The sequence below is a fragment of the Ovis canadensis genome, chromosome X, assembly GCF_042477335.2.
Source record: "Ovis canadensis isolate MfBH-ARS-UI-01 breed Bighorn chromosome X, ARS-UI_OviCan_v2, whole genome shotgun sequence".
Classification (NCBI taxonomy): Eukaryota; Metazoa; Chordata; class Mammalia; order Artiodactyla; family Bovidae; genus Ovis; species Ovis canadensis.
Window position 1 is genome coordinate 120,840,529 of NC_091727.1, and position 21,483 is coordinate 120,862,011.

The window sequence follows — 21,483 nt, forward strand, 5'->3', positions numbered from 1 at the left end:
AAATGATCAAGTTTGAGGAGCAAAAAGAATGAAGAAAAGTGAACAAAGTCTAAGGGCATTCTGAGATGACATCAAGTGAGTTAATATATGCATTCTAGGAGAAGAAGTGGAAACAGAAAGAGAAGAAGAAGAAAGGGAGGAAGAGGAGGTGGGGAAGATCAAGAAGATATGGTTCTATAGTACTAGTAGAATTCAATTCCCCACTTACAATAATGAATAGAATAAACCAGACAGAAGATCAGTAAGTACATGAAAGATGAACAATTATAGGCCAATTGGACCTACTCCCCTAAAACTCAGAAGATACATTTTTCATGAGCAAGCAAGAAACATTATCCAAGATAAAACATATTTTAGGCCATAAAACAAGTCTTAATAAATTTAAAAGACTGAAAACATGCAGTCTTTTCACAGTGGAATGAAACTCTATATCAACAACAGAAGGAAAAGTGATATGTCCACACATAGAGAATACACACTTAAACAACAAGTCAAAGAATACATTATAAGGGAAATTAGAAAATATCTTGAAGCAAGTGAAAATGAAAACATGACTCACAAGTGTCTTATGAAATGCAAAGAAAACATTGATATGAGTCTATAACTGTAAAGGCTTGCATATAAAAGGGAAAAAATTTCAAATCAAAAACCTAATTTTACACCTTGAAAAGGAAGAGTAACTAAACCCAAAGTTAGCACAAGGTAGGAAATAATAGAAGTTATAGCATAGATAAGTAATACACAGAATAGAAAAACAATAGAAAAAAAACAATGAAATCAAGAGTTAGTTCTGCAAAATATAAAAATTGATAAACCTTTAGGTAGATTGAGTTTGAGAAAAGGACAAAACACATAAAAATCAAATGAAGTGGAAATTAATACTGCTTTTATGAAAAAGAGAAGATGATAAAAGTACTATGAAAAATTGTTCACTAACAATTTGATTAACCTTGATAAAATGGACACATTTCTAGAAACTCACAACTCATCGAGATTAAACCATGATAGACCTATAATTGTAAGGAAATCAAAAGTTTCCTAACAAATTACAGTTGATCCTTGAACAGTGTGAGTGATAGAGGATCCCTGTACAGTTGAAAGTTTGTGTATAACTTTACAGTCATCCCTCCATATCCATGGTTCTGTATCAGTGGATTCAACCAACTATAGATTGTAGCATGTATTTACTATAGTGCTGTTGTTTTTCAGTTGCTCAGTCATGTCTGACTTTTTGCCATACCATGGAATGCAGCATGCCAGGCTTCGCAGTCCTTCACCATTTCCTGGACCTTGTTCAAAGTCATGTCCATTGAGTCAGTGATGCCATCCAACAATCTTTTCCTCTGCTGTCCGCTTCTCTTCCTTCCTTCAATCTTTCCCAGCATCAGGGTCTTTTCCAATGAGTTGGTGCTTCACATCAGGTGGCCAAAGCATTGAAGCTTCAGGTTCATCATCAGTCCTTCCAATGAATATTCAAGTAGGATTGACCGGTTTGTTCTCCTTGCAGTCCATGGGAGTCTCAAGAGTCTTCTCCAGCACAACAGTTTGAAAGCATCAATTCTTCAGTGCTTAGCCTTCTATATGGTCCAACACTCACACCCATACATCAGTTCAGTTCAGCTCAGTTCAGTTCAGTCGCTCAGTCGTGTCCGACTCTTTGTGACCCGATGAGTCGCAGCACGCCAGGCCTCCCTGTTCATCACCATCTCCCAGAGTTCACTATTGGAAAAATCATAGCATTGACTATACAGACCTTTGCTGGCAAAGTGATACCTCTGCTTTTTAATATGCCATGTCATATGCCTTTTTAATAAGCATGTCATAACTTTTCTACCAAGGAGCAAGTGACTTTTAATTTCATAGTTGCAGTCACCATCTGCAGTGATTTTGGAGTCCAAGAAAATGAAAGTCTCTCACTGTTTCCATTGTTTGACCATCTGTTTGCCATGAACTGGTAGGACCAGATGCCATGATCTTAGTTTTTTGAATGTTGAGTTTTAAGCCAGATTTTTCACATTCCTATTTCACCTTCATTAACAGGCTCTTCAGTACCTCTTCACTTTCTGGCATAAGGATGATGCCATCTGCATATCTGAGGTTGTTGATACTTCTCCCGGCAATCTTGATTCCAGTCTGTGCTTCATTGAGCCCGGTAGTACTGTAGTACATATTTATTGAAAAAAAAATCCACATAAGTGGATTTGTGCAGTTCATACTGATGAAAAATCTCACAACAAAGAAAAGACAAAGGTCAGATGGCATCACTGGTGAATTTTCTCATATATTTAGAGAAGAATTAACACTAATCCTTCTCAAAATCTTTCAAAATATTGAAGAAGTAACACATCTAAACTCATTCTGTAAGGTCAGCATTTCATTCATACCAACGCCACACAAAGACACTATAAGAAAACTACACACCAATATTCCTAATAAACACTAAATGCAAACAGTTCAGTTCAGTTCAGTTCAGTCTCTCAGTCATGTCCGACTCTTTGAGACCCCATGAATTGCAGCACGCCAGGCCTCCCTGTCCATCACCATCTCCCAGAGTTCACTCAGACTCACGTCCATTGAGTCCGTGATGCCATCCAGCCATCTCGTCCTCAGTCGTCCCCTTCTCCTCCTGCCCCCAATCCCTCCCAGGATCAGAGTTTTTTCCAGTGAGTCAACTCTTTGCATGAGGTGCCCAAAGTACTGGAGTTTCAGCTTTAGCATCATTCCTTCCAAAGAAATCCCAGGGTTGATCTCCTTCAGAATGGACTGGTTGGATCTCCTTGCAGTCCAAGGGACTCTTTTCAACATAATACTAGCAAATTGAATTCATCAGATTATTGATATGATTATATATCATAATAAAGTGGGATTTCTTCCTGGAATGAAACAATGGGTTATAATACAAAAATCAACCCAAGTAATACACTACATACTATACATGAACCAAGAACTTCCAGATAGTCAAGCTGGTTTTGGAAAAGGCAGAAGAATGAGAGATTAAATTGCCAACATCCATTGGATCATAGAAAAAGCAACAACGTTTCAGAAAAACATCTACTTCTGCTTTATTGACTACACCAAAGCCTTTGACTGTGTAGATTACAACATACTGTGGAAAATTCTTCAAGAGATGGGAATACCAGACCACCTTACTTGCCTCCTGAGAAATTGGTATGCAGATCAAGAAGCAGCAGTTAGAACTGGACATGGAACAAGGGCCTGGTTCCAAATTGGGAAAAGAGTACATCAAGGCTGTATATTGTCACCCTGCTTACTTAACTTCTATGCAGAGTACATCATGCAAAATGCCAGGTTGGATGAAGCACCAGCTGGAATCAAGACTGCCTGAAGAAGTATCAATAATCTCAGATAGGCAGCTGACATCACCCTTAGGGCAGAAATTGAAGAACTAAAGAGCTTCTTGATGAAAGTGAAAGAGGAGAGTGAAAATGTTGGCTTAAAACTCTACGTTCAAAAAAAACTAAGATCATGGCATCTGGCCCTATCACTTCATGGCAAATAGATTGGGAAACAATGGAAGTAGCAAGAGACTTTATTTTTGGGGGCTCCAAAATCACTGCAGATGGTGACTGCAGCCATGAAATTAAAACACACTTACTCCTTGGAAGAAAAGTTATGACCAACCTAGACAGCATATTGAAAAGCAGAGACATTGCTTTGTCAACAAAGGTCCGTCTAGTCAAAGCTATGGTTTTTCCAGTAGTCATGTATGGATGTGAGAGTTGGACTGTGAAGAAAGCTGAGCGCTGAAGAATTGATGCTTTTGAACTGTGGTGTTGGAGAAGACTCTTGAGAGTCCCTTGGACTGTAAGGGGATCCAACCAGTCCATTCTGAAGGAGATCAGCCCTGGGATTTCTTTGGAAGGAATGATGCTAATGCTGAAACTCCAGTACTTTGGCCACCTCATATGAAGAGTTGACTCATTGCAAAAGATCCTAATGCTGTGAAAGATTGAAGGCAAGAGGACAAGGGGACAACAGAGTATGAGATGGTTGGATGGCATCACCAACTCGATGGACCTGAGTTTGAGCAAGCTCCTGGAGTTGGTGATGGACAGGGAAGCCTGGCGTGGTTCAGTCCATGGGGTCACAAAGGGTCAGACACGACTGAGCCACTGGACTAAACTGAACTGAACTGAATACTCTACACTAGCAGAATGAAGAGGGAAAAAACACATATTCTCTCACCTAATGCACAAAAAGCATGTGACAAAATACTTTCAATCATTTTTTAATGATAAAAACAGTAACCAAAGTAGGAACAGAATAAAACCAACTTAACATAATAAAGGCCAGATATAAAAAACCCAGATCTATCATACTCCATGAGGAAAGACTGAAGGCTTTCTCTCTGAGATCAAGAACTAGACAATAATAGGAATTTTCACCACTTCTATTCAACATAGAGAAATAAAATGCAAACACACTGGAAAAGAAGAAATTAAAGAAGATATCATGAGGTAGAAAGACATCTCATGTTCCTGGATTAGCAGACACAATATTATTAAGATGTCAATATCACCAAAGTGATCTATAGAATCTATGCAATGTTTATGAAAACCCCGGAAACTTTTTTTGCAGGAATAGAGATATCCATTATAAACCTATATTGAATGTTGGGGATCCAGAGCATCCAAAATAATTTTGAAAAAAGATGAACAAAGATTGAGGTTTAATACTTCTTGATTTCAAAACTTACTAGAAAGCTACAATAATAGAGTGTGGTACTGGCATAGTGGCAGATATAGAATACATAGAATACAGATATAGAATACAGAGACAGAAATATACCCTCACATACATGGTAAAATAATTTTTGCAAATGAGGCCAAGACCATTCAATGAGGAAAGGACAGTCTTTTCAACAAATATTCATAGAAAAAATGGATATCCACCTGTAAAATAATGAAGTTGTATTTTTCCTTACTCCATATACAAAAATTAATTCAAATGGATCAAATGCCTGAACACAAGAGCTAGAACTATGGAACTCTTATAAGAAAACATGTACACATGTTTTCGCATGTACACCCGTGGTGGATTCATGTCAATGTATGGCAAAACCAATATAGTATTGTAAAGTAAAATAAAGTAAAAAAAAAAAAAAGAAAAGAAAACATAGGGGAAATGTTTTATGACATTTAATTTGGCAAAGATCTTTTGGATATGACCCCAAAAGCACAAACTATGAAGAAAAATTGGATTCAATATTTAAAACATTTGCACATCAAAGGGTGCTATTATCAGAGTGCAAAAGCAACCCATGCAATGAAAGCAATGATGTGCAAATCACATATCTGACAACAAGTTAATATACAGAATATATAAAGAACTCCCATAACTCAACAGCAAAAAGACAAACAACCCAAATAAAAATGGGCAAAGAACTGCAATAGACATTTCTATAAAGAAAAATGTACAAATGACTAATAGCACACATTAAGATGCTCATCAAAGCTAACCAATAGAGAAACCCAAATCACAAACACAAAGAGATACCACTTCAAATCCATTGGGATAGCTATGAAAAACGAATCAGTGTTGGTGAAGATGTACAGAAATTGAATTCCTTTTGCTTTGCTGGCGGGAATATAAAATGGTGCAGCTTCAATGGAAAACAGTATGGAGGTTCCTTACACATTTAAAAATAGAAATTATGATAAAGAAACTCTAGTTCTATGTATACCCAAAAGAACTGAAAGCAGAGGTTCAAACAGATATCTGTACACCTATATTCTAGCAGCATTGTTCATAGTAGTCAAAAAGTAAAGCAACCCCAATTGTAAACTGATGAATGAGTGGATAAACAAAATGATGTGGTTTGTACATATAATGTAATATTTTTCAGCTTTTAAAAGGAAAGGAAATTCAGATAAACATTATAACTTCTATGAAACTTGAAGAATTTTAAGGCTCAGTAAAATAAGCCAGACACAAAAGGATTATTTATGACTCCACTTTTATTAGGTACCTAGAATTATGAAATTCATAGAAACAAAAAGTAAAATGGTGGTTGCCAGGGACTGAGGTGAGGAAGGAATGGGGATTTATTGTTTAATGAGGATAGAGTTTCAATCTGAGGAAGTGAAAAAAGTTTTGGAGGTGGATGATGATAATGTTTCACAACAATGTGAATGTACTTAATGACACTGAACTGTGCACTTAAAAATGCTTAAAATGATTAATTTTATGTTATATATATTTTGCCACACTAAAAAATAATCTGGCATAATGAACAGGTGATCAATTATTACTTTACTAACTCTGCAGAAAACTGATATGGAAAAGCTCACTTTTACATATATCTAAGTATAATATCCAATACTTTGGCCACCTGATGTGAAGAACTGACTCATTTGAGTCGCTCAGTCATGTCCAACTCTTTGCGATACCATGAACTGTAGCCTAACAGGCTCCTCTATCCGTGGAATTTTCCAGGCAAGAGTACTCCAGTGGGTTGCCATTTCCTTCTCCAGGGGATGTTCCCAACCCAGGGATCAAACCCAGGTCTCCCACATTGCAGGCAGACGCTTTACCTTCTGAGCCACCGGGAAAGCCCACATATATTTAACTATAATATCCAATACTTTGGCCACCTGATGTGAAGAACTGACTCATTGGAAAAGACCCTAATGCTGGGAAAGATTGAAGGTAGGAGGAGAAGGGGATAACAGAGGATAAGATGGTTGGATGGCATCACCAACTCCGTGGACCTGAGGTTGAGCAAGCTCCAGGAGTTGGTGATGGACAGGGAAGCCTGGCATGCTGCAGTCCATGGGGTCGCAAAGAGTGGTACATGGCTGAGTGACTGAACTGTATTATACATTTGAGACAGTAATTGACCTTCTTTATGTTTTGCATAATTCTTAAAGTTTGTTTGCATCTGTTAGGAACCAATCTCTTAAAAAGCGTTCCAGATATACACTGAGTAGCAGGTAGCCAATCATTTAGGATTAAACTTAGGGGGAAAAAAAAAAAAAAACTACCAAAGATCAATTATTCCCTGTAAGAAACAAGGTATTAGCACTATCAATTATGCCTTTCAGAAGAAAAATAATAGTATTTGTATGCTTTCCTTTAGTCTTTTCTGCCTACATTTTATCCTATATATGACTGTTAAATCAATTTTATCCAAAATATTTTTCTTGGTAATATTCCATTTCTCCCAAACTTAAAATCCTTTTGTCTGTGAGATAAAATCCAAAAGTTTTCATCCTGACATTTCTGGCTATCAAAAATCTGGTACATAATTGAGTTTTTAATTGCTCTTCCAATTTGCTCTACCTTTAAGTCTAAAGTCTCTGCTCATAACTATGAAGCTTTCTCCTTTGCTTTCATGGTTTGGGTTGTGTTTTTTCCTAGACCTGAAATTCCCTCCATTCTTTTTTATGCCTACAAATTACACATTCTACCTGGTTCATGAATTTCTCTTGACAGATGCCATCCATACTGATCTGTCTTCTGAATTCTGATAACTTAACTGACTGTAAATTTGTCACTTGGACTTAGGCTATTATCAACTGCTATGTTTGTGTGTATATATACATATATATAGGACTTCCCTGGTGGTGCTTCCCTGGAGGTTAAAGCATCTGCCTCCAATGCGGGAGACCCGGGTTTGATCCCTGGGTCAGGAAGATCCTCTGGAGAAAGAAATGCCAACCCACTCCAGTACTTTTATCTGGAAAACCTCATGGACAGAGGAGCATGGTAGGCTACAGCCCATGGGGTCACAAAGAGTCAAACACTACTGAGTGACTTCACTTCACTTTATACATATACATATATATATATATATATATGCACATATACATATATATATATACACACACACACACACACATATATAGTGTGTGTGTGCATGCAGTCTATCTTGAAAGGGAAAAGTGAAAATGTTAGTTGCTCAGTCGTGTCTGATTTTGTGATCCAGTGGACTGTAGCCTGCCAGTCTCCTTTGTCCATGGAGTTTTCCAGGCAAGAATACTGGGGTGGATAGCCATTCCCTTATCTAGAGGATCTTCCCAATTTAGGAATAGAACCTGAGTGGTAAAGCTACAAAGTAACATGACTGACAAAAAATGTAGCACACTTTGTTCATCCAGATTAATGTCTCCCATTCAAAGAATCTACCTGTGAGAAATTAAATACTTAATGCAATACAGTCATTGTTCAGAACATCATAAACACCTCTCTTTGGGATTTTTTTCTGTTTATTTTGTAGTGATGAGCCTTAGAGTTGGTGATGAACAGGGAGGCCTGGCGTGCTGCAATTCATGGGGTTGCAAAGAGTCGGACACGACTGAGCGACTGAACTGAACTGAAGCCTTTATCCTTTGAGAACTGATTCAGTTTTTGAAACAGTAAAGTTGTGATTTGAGCCAGTGAATAGTTGAGTGATATAGCTTGTAATAAAAATTTATTTATTCTTACTTCTGTCTCATTTTATAGAGTGACTTTTAAATGATAAAACAACGTATTCTTTTCATACACTTCTAATGATGAATCTGGAAGGCATATGCAAGATTTCTTCAAAATATTTTGAGTCTAGGAGTAAGGATAAAATTTTTAAAAGAATTAAACCTCTGAAAGGATTAACACTTATTTGGAAGACTACATTTTGGCAGCTTAAAAATCCTTCTCATTTCTGAAAAAAACCAAATAACCAAATAAATAATGAATAAATAGAAATATTTTACCGTTCAACACAGGCAGAAAGTCTGGAGCAATGGTTAGAAGCAGGGGCATCATGACCCCCAACCACATATAAGAATCCATTGTATGTTGCAACTCCTACACCTCCACGTCTTTTGGACATTGGAGCACACAGACTCCACCTGTTAGTGTGTGGGTCAAAATATTCCATAGATTTGAGGCAGGAACTTCCATCACGTCCACCAATAGCATATAGCCTAGAATAAAGACAGAAGTATGTGTATATGTGTATATATTTGTGCATAGAATGAAAGTGAAAATACACTGCACACAGCATTGGACTGTGTATTCTACTCCCTCAAGATTTTATAGCGAAAGGCCTGAATTTGTGAAGGCATTTGTTAAAGTCTACCTTACCCTAAACCTACCTGCTTCATAATTTTTTTTGAAAGTTTCTTTGATATAATAGATTAAAGGTTTATATGGGAAATGAACTACAAAGAAAGGAAAGAGATAAAAGCATTGGTAGTATTTGTCTACTAAACCACAATAAAGCTGAACATTTTTAAAGATGGTACGATCTTTCCAAAACCCAAATCCAGGAACCTTACAATTTTAGCTAGATTTAATTGCCTAGCATTAGACTCTCTATTGCTTTATTGAACTACTTTATTTAGTGTAAGAAACATTTGTAACTAAGAAAATATCAACTTAACAAATAACTAAGGGGAATAGGATAAAACCTAAAAAACAGATTTTTTCCCTAGGAAGATGTATTATCTATAACATTTCTCTCATAACTTTTAAAACGCCAATGTTTTGTACGTATTTATTTTTAATATAAATTTATTTATTTTAATTGGAGGCTAAATACTTTACAATATTGTATTGGTTTTGCCATACATCAACATGAATCCGCCACGGGTGGATTAGCAGTGTTTTTAATTTGTTATTGTTGTTCAACTCCTTCGTGGCCTACTCTTTGTGACTCTATGGACTGTAGCACAGCAGGCTTCCCTGTCTTTCACTATCTCCTGGAGTCCACTCAAACTCATGTTCATTGAGTCACTGATGCCATCCAACCATCTCCTCCTCTGTCATCCCCTTCTCCTCCTGCCTTCAATCTTTCCCAGGATCAGGGTCTTTTCCAGTGAGTTGGCTCTTCACATCAGGTGGCCAAAGTATTAGAGTTTCAGGTTCAGCATCAGTCCTTCCAATGAGTATACAGGGTTGATTTCTTTTAGGCTCGGTTGGATCTCCTTGCTGTCCAAGGGACTCTCTTCTCCAGGCCCACAGTTCAAAAGCATCAATTCTTTGGCACTCAGCCTTTTTTATGCACCAACTCTCACAACCGTATATGATTACTGGAAAAACCATAGCTTTGACTATACAGGTCTTTGTCAGCAAAATGTCTCTGTTTTTTAATATGCTGACTAGTTGTGTCATAGCTTTCCTTTCAAGGAGCAAGTTTCTTTTAATTTCATGGCTGCAGTCACCATCCATAGTGACTTTGGAGCCCCCCAAAATGAAGTTTGTCACTGTTTCCATTTTTTCCTCACCTATTTGCCATGAAGTGATGGGATCAGATGTCATAATCTTCATTCTTTAAATGCTGAGTTTTAAGCCAGCTTTTTCACTCTCCTCTTTCATCTTCATCAAGAGGCCCTTTAGTTCCTGTTTGCTTTCTTCCATTAGAGTGCTATCATCTGCACATCTGAGGTTGTTGATATTTCTCCCAGCAATATTGATTCCAGCTTGTGATTCATCCAGCCCAGCATTTTGCATGACATACTCTGTACAGAGGGGCCTTTCCTGATAGCTCAGCTGGTAAGAATCATTCTGCAATGCAGGAGACCCACTCCAGTAGAATTGCCTGGAGAATTCTATGGACAGAGGAGCCTGGCAGGCTACAGTCCATGGGGTCACAAACAGTCAGACATGACTGAACAACTTTCACTTCACTCTGCACAGAAGTCAAATAAGCAGGGTGACAATACACAGCCTTGACATACTCCTTTCTCAATTTTGAACCAGTTCATTGTTCCATGTCTGTTCTAACTGTTGCTTCTTGACTTGCATACAGGTTTCTCAGGAGGCAGGTAAGGTGGTCTGGTATTCTTATCTCTTTAAGAACTGTCTACATTTTGTTGTGATCCACACAGTCAAAGGCTTTTGTGTAGCCAATGAAGCAGAAATAGATGTTTTTCTGACATTATTTTTAGTCTAATTTAAAGCTAATTCCAATCAATAGAGAAGATCAACATTTATTAAACTATATGCCTTCATATAGTTTACTGCCCTTCATGCTCAGTTGTGAACAATAGCAAGTTAGCAAGACAAAATTAAATTATTTAAATTCAATTATTTCAACCTCTTCTGTAATAGGTAGGAGATCACTACCGAGTCACTGGATATCATTCAGGTTAGGCTAGAGATAATCAGATTTAGGAGTATTTTAAACCCTAAAACACTGTAAGTCTGGGTTTCCTGTTAACCACAGACGCTTCTTACTTTATGCTGCTGCTGCTAAGTCTCTTCAGTCGTGTCCGACTCTGTGCAACCCCACAGACGGCAGCCCACCAGGCTCCACCATCCCTGGGATTCTCCAGGCAAGAACACTGGGGTGGGTTGCCATTTCTTTCTCCAATGCATGAAAGTGAAAAATGAAAGTGAAGTCGCTTAGTCGTGTCTGACTCTTCACAACCCCATGGACTGCAGCCTACCAGGCTCCTCCACCCATGGGATTTTCCAGGCAAGAGTACTGGTGTGGGTTGCCTTTGCCTTCTCCACTTACTTTATGCACAAGGTGCTAAAAAACATCTGCATTGAAATTTCTATTGAATCCAGTTATATGATGAGATACTGACTTTATGAATAGTCAATACAGACACACAAGACTGTCATCCTGCTGTATTAAATTTTCATCATTCAAGTTCCTCCTATAGGCTTGTCATTATCTCCAAAGATCCCTTTTCAGAAAGGACACAATTACAAGTTACCTGCAAGAAGAATAATTCAAGCTTGTAGAAACCTCTAGTATTATCAAGTTTAAGGCAAGTAAGGCAAGTTTAAGGCAATTAAGGCAAGTTAATATATTATTTTCCTTCATAGGAAAGTGATCAGAAAGAAGAAAAGATTCAGAAAAATGGGACTAGCTATGATTCTAGAACACTTAGGAGAGTGAGTTACAAAGAGAAAAAAAGACTTGGCATATTACAAAAACAGACTGAAGTTTTGATAAGTCAAGAAAAAGTCATAACCAAAAAATGGTAGTTTCTTGAGGGTAAGATTGAAACTGCTTTGCTTACAAAAGTGCTTCTCAAATTTAATGTGTAATACAAGTTACTTGAGGATCTTCTTAAAATGTCTATTCTGATTCAAAAGGTCTGGGCTGGGGTTAAGATTCAGCATTTCTAAATAGATCTCAGGTATTAATGTTACTTCTGGTCTCAGGATATTTAATTAGGTATTCATTTTAGATAAATATTTTCCATCATAATGAAGGGAGAGTTCCAACAAAGGCCTTTTACAATCCATTACTAGGATGTCCTAGTCACTGGGAATGCTTATTGGCAGGTGTATCACATCACTGAAGTGCTGTACTACAAGAAATGGGAGCAAAAGCATGCATGCTTGGCTCTACTCACTTATTGTTTAATGTGACTACACCAACTGTGCTTCTAGGAGTTGACATACTGGCCACATAATTCCACTGACGTCCCTCAGGGTCCCATCTTTCTACAGTATTTAGATAACTCCATCCATCATGGCCACCAACAGCATACATTGGTCCTTCAAGTGTGGCTACACCTAAAGGAAAAAATAGCATGAGAGCTCACCTAGGTAGGGCATATATAGTAGATATTTCATTTTATAAGGAAGTGACTACTTAAAAACTTGATTTTTATCTATTAATGGTTTTGTAAATAGCCATTTAATGAATAATTTGCCAATCTTGATTTGAAACTAAAACTAGATATGGTCTTTTAACCCTAGGAAATATCATGGAAGGGTATCATGGTTATAATGCTAAAGGCATAGAAAGTAGATGAACACACCATTTCTTGCAATTAACAGAAAAGGGAAGATGATTTTTCTCTGTCACAGTTTCAACGTCATTTTTCAAATATAAAAGTTAGATGAGCTATGATACTGAATCTTAGATAAAAACTAGAACTGTTGGCTAAGTCTGATAGATCTTTCTAATCACTTATTTTTATTAAAGGGATAAAAATGATTCCCATAGGACATCTCAGTAGACAGGGGTTTTTGAAGTTTAGTTAGAAATTTGTTCTATTCAGTTCAGTCGCTCAGTCGTGTCCAACTCTTTGCAACCCCATGGACTACAGCAAGCCAGGCCTCCCTGTCCATCACCAACTCTGGAGTTTACTCAAACTCATGTTCATTGAGTCGGTGATGACATCCAACTATCTCATCCTCTGTCGTCCCCTTCTCCACCCATCTTTAAATCTTTCCCAGAATCAGGGTCTTTTCAGATGTGTCAGTGGTTCAAATCAGATGGCCAAGTATTGGAAGTTTCAGCTTCAGCATCAGTCCTTCAAATGAATATTCAGGATTGATTTCCTTTAGGATGGACTGGTTGGATCTCCATGCTGTCCAAGAGACTCTCAGGAGTCTTCTTCAATACCACAGTTCAAAAGGATCATTTATTCCATGCTCAGCTTTAATTATATCATACATGACTACTGGAAAAACCATAGCTTTGACTAAACAGACATTTGTTGGCAAAGTAATGTTTCTGGTTTTTAATTCGCTGTCTAAGTTGGTCATAACTTTTCTTCCAAGAGCAAGCATCTTTTCATTTCATGGCTGCAGTCACCATCTGTGGCGATTTTGGAGGTCTCCAAAATAAAGTCTGTCACTGTTTCCACTGTTTCCCCATCTATTTGCCATGAAGTGATGGGACCAGATGCCATGATCTTAGTTTTTTGAATACTGAGTTTTAAGCCAACTTTTTCACTCTCCTCTTTCACTTTGATCAAGAGGCTCTTTAGTTCTTCTTCGCTTTCTGCCATAAGGGTGGTGTCAGCTGCATATCTGATGTTATTGATATTTCTCCTGTAAATCTTGATTCCAGCTTGTGCTTCATACAGTTCAGCATTTCTCATGATGTACTCTGCATATGTTCAATAAGCAGGATGACAATACACAACTTTGTCATACCCCTTTCCCAATTTGGAATCAGTTTGTTGTCCATGTCCAGTTCTAACTGTTGCTTCTTAACCTGCAAGTAGATTTCTCAGGAGGCAGGTCAGATGGTCTGCTATTCCTATCTCTTGAGGAATTTTCCACAGATTATTGTGATCCACACAAAGGCTCTGGCATAATCAATTAAGTGGAAGTAGATGTTTTTCTGGAACTCTTTTGTTTTTTCTATGATCCAACAGATGTTGGCAACTTGATCTCTGATTCCTCTGCCTTTTCTAAATCCAGCTTGAACATCTGGAAGTTCATGGTTCATGTATTGTTGAAGCCTGGCTTGGAGAATTTTGAGCATTACTTTATTAGAGTGTGAGATGAGTGCAATTATGAGGTAGTTTGAGCATTCTTTGTTATTTCCTTTCTTTGGGATTGGAATGAAAACCAACTTTTCCAGTCCTGTGGCCACTGCTGGGTTTTCCAAATTTGCTGGCATATTGACTGCAGCCATTTCACACCACTGTCTTTTAGGACTTGAAATAATTCAACTGGAATTCCATCACCTCCACTAGCTTTGTTTGTATTGATGCTTCCTAAGGCTCCCTTGACTTCACATTCCAGAATGTCTGGCTCTAGGAGAGTGATCACACCACCATGATTATCTGGGTCATAAAGATCTTTTTTTGTGTAGTTCTTCTGTGTATTCTTGGCACCTCTTCTTAATATCTTCTGCCCTTGTTAAGTCCATACCATTTCTGTCCTTTATTGAGTCCATCTTTGCATGAAACATCTACTTGGTATCTCTCATTTTCCTGAAGAGATCTCTAGTCTTTCCCATTATATTGTTTTCCTCTATTCCTTTGCATTGATTACTGAGGGAGGCTTTCTTATCTCTCCTTGCTCTTCTTTGCTACTCTGCATCCAAATAGGTATATCTTTCCTTTTCTCCTTTGCCTTTCCCATCTCTTCTTTTCATAGCTATTTGTAAGGCTTCCTCAGACAACCATGTTGCCTTTTTGCATTTCTCTTTCTTGGGGATTGTCTTTATTCCTGCCTCCTGTACAATGTCATGAACCTCTGTCTTTTGTTCTTCAGGCACTCTATCAGATGTAATACCTTGAATACATTTGTCTCTTCCACTGTATAATCATAAGGGATTTGATTTAGGTCATGCCTGAATGGTCTAGTGGTTTTCCGTACTTTCTTCAATTTAAGTCTGAATTTGGCAATAACAAGTTCATGATCTGAACCAGAGTATACCCCCAGTTTTGTTTTGGCTGACTGTATAGTGCTTCTCCATGTTTGGCTGCAAGAACATACTCAATCTGATTTTTTCTATTGGATTCTATGAATAACTCCTTTCTGTTTCTCATCTGCTCTGGGAATTCACGTTACTGGTTCCTCCTGCCACCTTCTTCACCATCTCAGCTTGCCATCTACACTACCTCTCCTATCTCTTTAGCAATAGCAATTAAGAGTTTTAAAATTTGCTTCGGTGTCTCTGTAAGATATGTTTTCTAAAAAATCACATATACAGAACTGAGCTGAATAATTACATAGTCTATCATTTGATATAATTTTCAGTTATATTGGGGCAAACAACACCCATCTTGGATATGTCACACTTTAGCTGTGTAAAATTTGGTTCTTTAAAAGCAATGCAATAATTCTTTTCTTAAAAAACAAACTCTGTAGTATTGAAACATACGGAGTCTAGCACTAAGAAAAGTGGACCTTGACAAGCCATTAGGAGAATCAAAGTTTTTCACTGTTCAAGAAGTCTCTGTTCCTTCTTAAGCTTCTTGGGAACCTCTGACTTAAGTATAAATTAAGGCTGCTCTCAACAAAAGTGGTTTTTCTAAATAGCCCTGCCTTCAAACTGCATCCGAAGGCTTTTGCCTAGATACAGATTTGATTCTTATGGGAAGGGACACTGGTAACTAGAAACACATTGTCTCTCTGTTAGCAAGTGTTCTTTTCTCTAAACTGAACTTAGAAGAAAACTTGTAGTTGCATGCTCCTCAGCAATGTATTCTTTCTAAAAGGTTTTATCCTTCCTGAAGCGGGACCCCTTTAAAATACCAGTGGAATGGAGGTACAGTTACAACAAGTATTGACACCTGAAACAAGGAAAAAACTTTCACACGCTTTTACCATTTATTTAAGCTTTTCAGAATTTTCAGACGTTTTGAATATGAGTATGACTAAATTTCAATGATATGCACTTATTTAAGCTCTAGTAAATGTACAGTCTTTAGAAACTATAGAACATTAAGCTCTTACCTAAACCATGCCTGTGTGTTGACATGGGAGGCATCACTGTCCATATTTTGCCAACTGGATTAAAACATTCCACAGTATTCAAAGTTTTTAAACCATCTCTTCCTCCCACAACATACAGTTTGTTATCAATAACAGCAACTCCAAACTGAAGCCTACGCCCATTCATGGTGCCAATATGTAGCCAGCTGTTGTTCCGCAGGTCATATTTTTCAATTGTGCTGGTACCTGTTAAAGGGATAGTAAACAATGCTAAAAACTACTTGTGCAAAATGTTTTCATCATTCATATTATATTTATGTATCTATATTTATAGTATAGACTCAGTGATTGCAGTTCAAATTAAAATAAGTAGTCCAGATAATTCTCCAACCTGTAAGACAAGGCAAGGATAATATTTCACCACTTCTGAATCCAAATGGAAAAGTGAGAATAAAACAGTTTATTTAATATATATGGTTTATATGTTTATAATGACTTCTTTGGCTATAATATGCTACTGTTAGTACTAACACAGGTTCCAGACACCACATTTTACAACAAAAACTGCTTTGGAATGTATTACTGTTTACACATTCATTATGGTTTTACTTAACTATGAACATTCAATATACTAATTTATGCCCTTTTATTTTACTCAATTTGGTCTGTATGTGTGTGTTTATTTAAAACACAAATGACTAAAAGAACAGAAAAGAAAATTTCTTTTAAATGGGCCTTCAGTGTTAATTCACATGATTCACATAATAACATTTTTGTCCTTTATTGTGCCCGTCTTTGCATGAAATGTTCCCTTGGTATCTCTAATTTTCTTGAAGAGATTTTCTTGAAACCTAGGCTGTACTGATTACTAAAATTATGAAGGTATTAATGATGAAGTAAGTAGGAAATTATACCAAGCTACATTAATCAACTATATATAGAAGACTTACATTAAAATGATGTAGAAGTCTGCTTAAAGCCAAGTTATTTTTTCCAAACACTAAATAAAATATAAAAGATGAATTTACTCTATATCTCTTATCTGCATCTATGAACATATATGACTGATAGTTTTGTATCTTTAATTCTGAAATGTTTTTAGCCCATTTTCCTACTAATCAAAATGTAGATCATCTAGCTGGCTTATTATGGCAACTCTGTATTTGATTGAAAAAGAGTTTTCCTTTTTTTAACTAATCTTTTTCTTTGGGACTCACTTCACAGTTTTTTCTGTGTTTATCAACTTTCTGCTTTAAAACGTTGCAAATATTGCTTCTTACTTCATTTCAAAGTTCCTATTCAGCTCTTACTTATGATCTATTCAAGGGTGAACAAAATCAACTAAACTTTCTGGTATTGTTTAGAACAATAGTTCCTGTAGTTGTGAATATATCTAATTTAGTTGTTTCCTCCATCTATTTTCAAATGAACTTAAAAATCACTATGTTAGCTTTTATTTGTTCCCTGTTATACTGTCTCTCAGAATTCATTATTTTAGTAAGTGAAAATTTAGTGAATACCTGGCATGCACAAAAGCCTGAAGTTTAGCATTCAACCATTTAAAATTTTTGACTGTGTGATCATACTTACAACTTTTTGATGACTCTTTTAATATACACGGTAGGGGTTATAGTTAATTCCAGCCACTTGTGTGGTATCTATATTTAGCAACTAATTCCAAGTTAATTGTATGAGTCAAAAGGAAATTAAAGACTGAGGAAGTACTGTATTTCCTAAATATCAAACGGTGAAAGTTCAACAAGTATCTTAAAAAGATAAATAAAACTACACATTGTAAGAAAAGGCATACATATAGAAAAATTTTTAAGAATGTAAATTGGTATGTTTTTAAATGCAATACTGATTTACATAGATAAATGCTATCACCTTAATATTTTTGCTTTATGTAGGTTTTTTTTTTTCCTTTTCTTTTCTTTCCTTTTTTGCTCCTATGTGCTCAACTGGTTTTTCAATTCTAAGACCCTCAAAGAGAGGGGTCAGTTTTGTTGTTGCTGCTCTTTCATCCAAAATAGTGGCAAGATAGCAACAAAGAACATAAAATTTGAGTAATAATTCCCTGTCCAGTAGTTCTATGATGCTTGCCCTTGGCATGGCTATCTAACCTTAACAGCCTTAGTTTCCTCATCTCCAAAATTAAGGTAATAAAAATCTATCTTGTAGCATTACCATGAGGATTAGAAATGATGTCTGCAAAACGCCAATCAAGGATCAAGTATTCACAAATAATCGTATTTACTATTATTGTAGTTTTCTGTAACTTCCCATAAAGCTTTTTATATTTTCATATACTAGGTATTTCAAGAGTCTCAAAATGATGGCTTTACTTTTTTCCATATCAAACTGGTAGCAGAGTCAAGGGATTATAGGCTCACATTTCACTCATTTTTGTAAGCTATGAAGGAGTTGAAGATACATATTATTACCATCTTGTGTAATATATTCATTTGTGTAATGTTAATGTGAAAGACAAGAACCTGAAAAAATAAAAATAGCAAATAAACACAAAAATCAAACAAATAAACATAAATCTTCGCATTTCTCACTCTGCTATTTGGACATTTTAAAAATCAAATATTATAGATAGCCATTTTTGCATTTTATACTTAGTACCCTTTTGATTTAATATCAAACAAGACACCTTTTAAATTCTGTGCCTGTTCTTTCTACTCAACAAAATGCAGTAAAATATCAAGTTGCTAGACTTGAAATCTATTATAACATTTTAGTGTATTTGTTATTTTCTGAAGAACACTAGTTCTATGAAGTTACTCTACATCTTTAGAAAATAATTGTAGTTGCAAACTCCTGTTATACAGATTTATTATTAATTGAGATATCTCCTATATGGTCTTCCAATTTCCAATTACACATACCAAAAGAAAAAATAGTTTTCCAGAAGCATAGAACTTTGATTTTTGTATCATTCTCTATAAGGTGTCAAAACATTTCCATGTATGATTTGGCAAATTTTAAGTGAGTTGATTTTAGTTCCTACACAGCCAATTCTTAATTACAAAATCCTTGCCTCATTGTTTTGGCAACATGGTTCTATAGGTAGAAATCAATGTAAAGAGACAGAACTGTGGGAAAAAATGTTTTAAGAAGTATTCAAGGTAGACATGGTGGCTTCAGAAAATTTTCCCTATTCTTATTGAAAACAATTCTTTTGTAAAATCATTATTTTTATTCCAGAATTGAATTGTTGGTCTTGTTATCAACACTTTAAGCTTATTTGTAAATGGTCTTTGGTCATCTATCAGGAAATTGACAGCAATAAATTAGAAGTCATTCTCTTATTTCTGTCAAAAAACAAATTTGGAGGACCTCATCCCTTCCACTTATGATAAATCTGTAAGTTCTCCCTGAAAAGATCTTAGGTTGCAAAGCAAATACTCAAATCAAAAAAAAAAAAAAAATGCTGCCATAAGAGTCACAAAATACCTCAAGTTGCCAACACAATCTTGTGAAAAAAAAAAAAAAAAAAACAAAGCTGGATGTATCACTGTCCCAGACTTCAGACTATACCACAAAGCTAAAGTGAGCAAAACAGCATGGAACTAGCACCAAAACACATACAAAGATCAATGTTACAGAATAGAAAGTACAGAAATAAGCCCCCACATACAGTCAATTAATCTATGACAAAGGAGGCAAGCATATACAATGGAGAAAAGATAGTCTTCAACAAGTGGCGCTGAAAAAACTAAACAGTTACATACAAAATAATGAGATAAGAATATTCCTTCACACCATATACAAAAATAAAATCAAAATGGTTTAAAGACCTAAATGTAAGATCTGATACCATAAAACTCCTAGGAAAAAAATGCAGAACACTACTTGACATAAATCACAGCAATATTTTTTGGTTCCATCTCCTAAGGCAAAATAAATAAAAGCAAAAAATAAACAAGGGGGGTCTAATTAAGCTTAATTAGAAAAATATTAGGAAAAAAATTAATTATGAAAATACCAAAAAAATGAAAAGGCATCCTATGGAATGGAAGAAAATGTTTGCAAATGATGTGAAATACAAGTGGTCAATATCCAAAATATGTAAATAGCTCATACAATTCAATATAAAAAAATTAAAAATGGGTAGAAGAACTGAATAGAAATTTTTCTAAAGAAGACAGCTAAATGGCAAATGAAAAGATGCTTAGCATTGCTAATTATTAAAGAAAGGTAATCAAAAACACAATGAGATATCACTTCACACCTATCAGTTGACTATCATCAAAAAGTTTCCAAATAACAAATGATGGAGAGGATGTGGATAAAAGGGAACCCTTGTACGCTACTGTTGGGAATATAAATCGGTATAACCACTATGGAAAATGGTATGAAGGTTCCTCAAAAACTAAAAATATAACTATCATATGATCCAGAAATCCCACTATTGGGGTATATATTTCAAAAAACTAAGACACTAAATCAAAATTATATATGCATACAATGTTCACAGACTCATACACAATACTCAAGACGTGGAAGCAACCCAAGTGTCATCAACATACAAATGGATGAAAAAGATGCTATCAGTTGAGTTCAGTCGCTCAGTCGTGTCCGACTTTTTTGCGACCCCATGAATCGCAGCATGCCAGGCCTCCCTGTCCATCACCATCTCCCAGAGTTCACTCAGACTCATGTCCATCGAGTCAGTGATGCCATCCAGCCATCTCATCCTTGGTCGTCCCCTTATCCTCCTGCCCTCAATCCCTCCCAGCATCAGAGTCTTTTCCAATGAGTCAACTCTTTGCATGAGGTGGCCAAAGTATTGGAGTTTCAGCTTTAGCATCATCCCTTCCAAAGAACACCCACGACTGATCTCCTTTAGAATGGACTGGTTGGATCTCCTTGCAGTCCAAGGGACTCTAAAGAGTCTCCTCCAACACCACAGTTCAAAAGCATCAATTTTTCGGTGCTCAGCTTTCTTCACAGTCCGACTCTCACATCCATACATGACTACTGGAAAAACCATAGCCTTGACTAGATGGACCTTTGCTGGCAAAGTAATGTCTCTGCTTTTGAATATGCTATCTAGGTTGGTCATAACTATTCTTCCAAGGAGTAATTGTCTTTTAATTTCATGGCTGCAATCACCATCTGCAGTGATTTTGAAGCCCCCCAAAATAAACTCTGACACTGTTTCCACTATTTCCCCATCTATTTCCCATGAAGTGATGGGACCAGATGCCATGATCTTCGTTTTCTGACTGTTGAGCTTTAAGCCAACTTTTTCACTCTCCTCTATCACTTTCATCAAGAGGCTTTTTAGTTCCTCTTCACTTTCTGCCATAAGAGTGGTGTCATCTGCATATCTGAGGTTATTGATATTTCTCCCGGCAATCTTGATTCCAGCTTGTGCTT

General features: G+C 36.4%; 1 protein-coding gene across 2 annotated transcripts in view; it reads right to left on the reverse strand.

The window, feature by feature from the left end:
• Positions 1 to 21,483, reverse strand: part of KLHL4 (kelch like family member 4) — a 136,336-nt gene that overhangs the window by 17,998 nt on the left and 96,855 nt on the right. For both annotated transcript variants that reach the window (XM_070290871.1, XM_070290872.1), the window contains exons 7-9: positions 16,114 to 16,338; positions 12,318 to 12,480; positions 8,715 to 8,927 (exon numbers count right to left, since the gene is read on the reverse strand). In XM_070290871.1, coding sequence (XP_070146972.1) covers positions 8,715 to 8,927; positions 12,318 to 12,480; positions 16,114 to 16,338 — 601 coding nt within the window. The remainder of the gene's footprint in view (positions 1 to 8,714; positions 8,928 to 12,317; positions 12,481 to 16,113; positions 16,339 to 21,483) is intronic.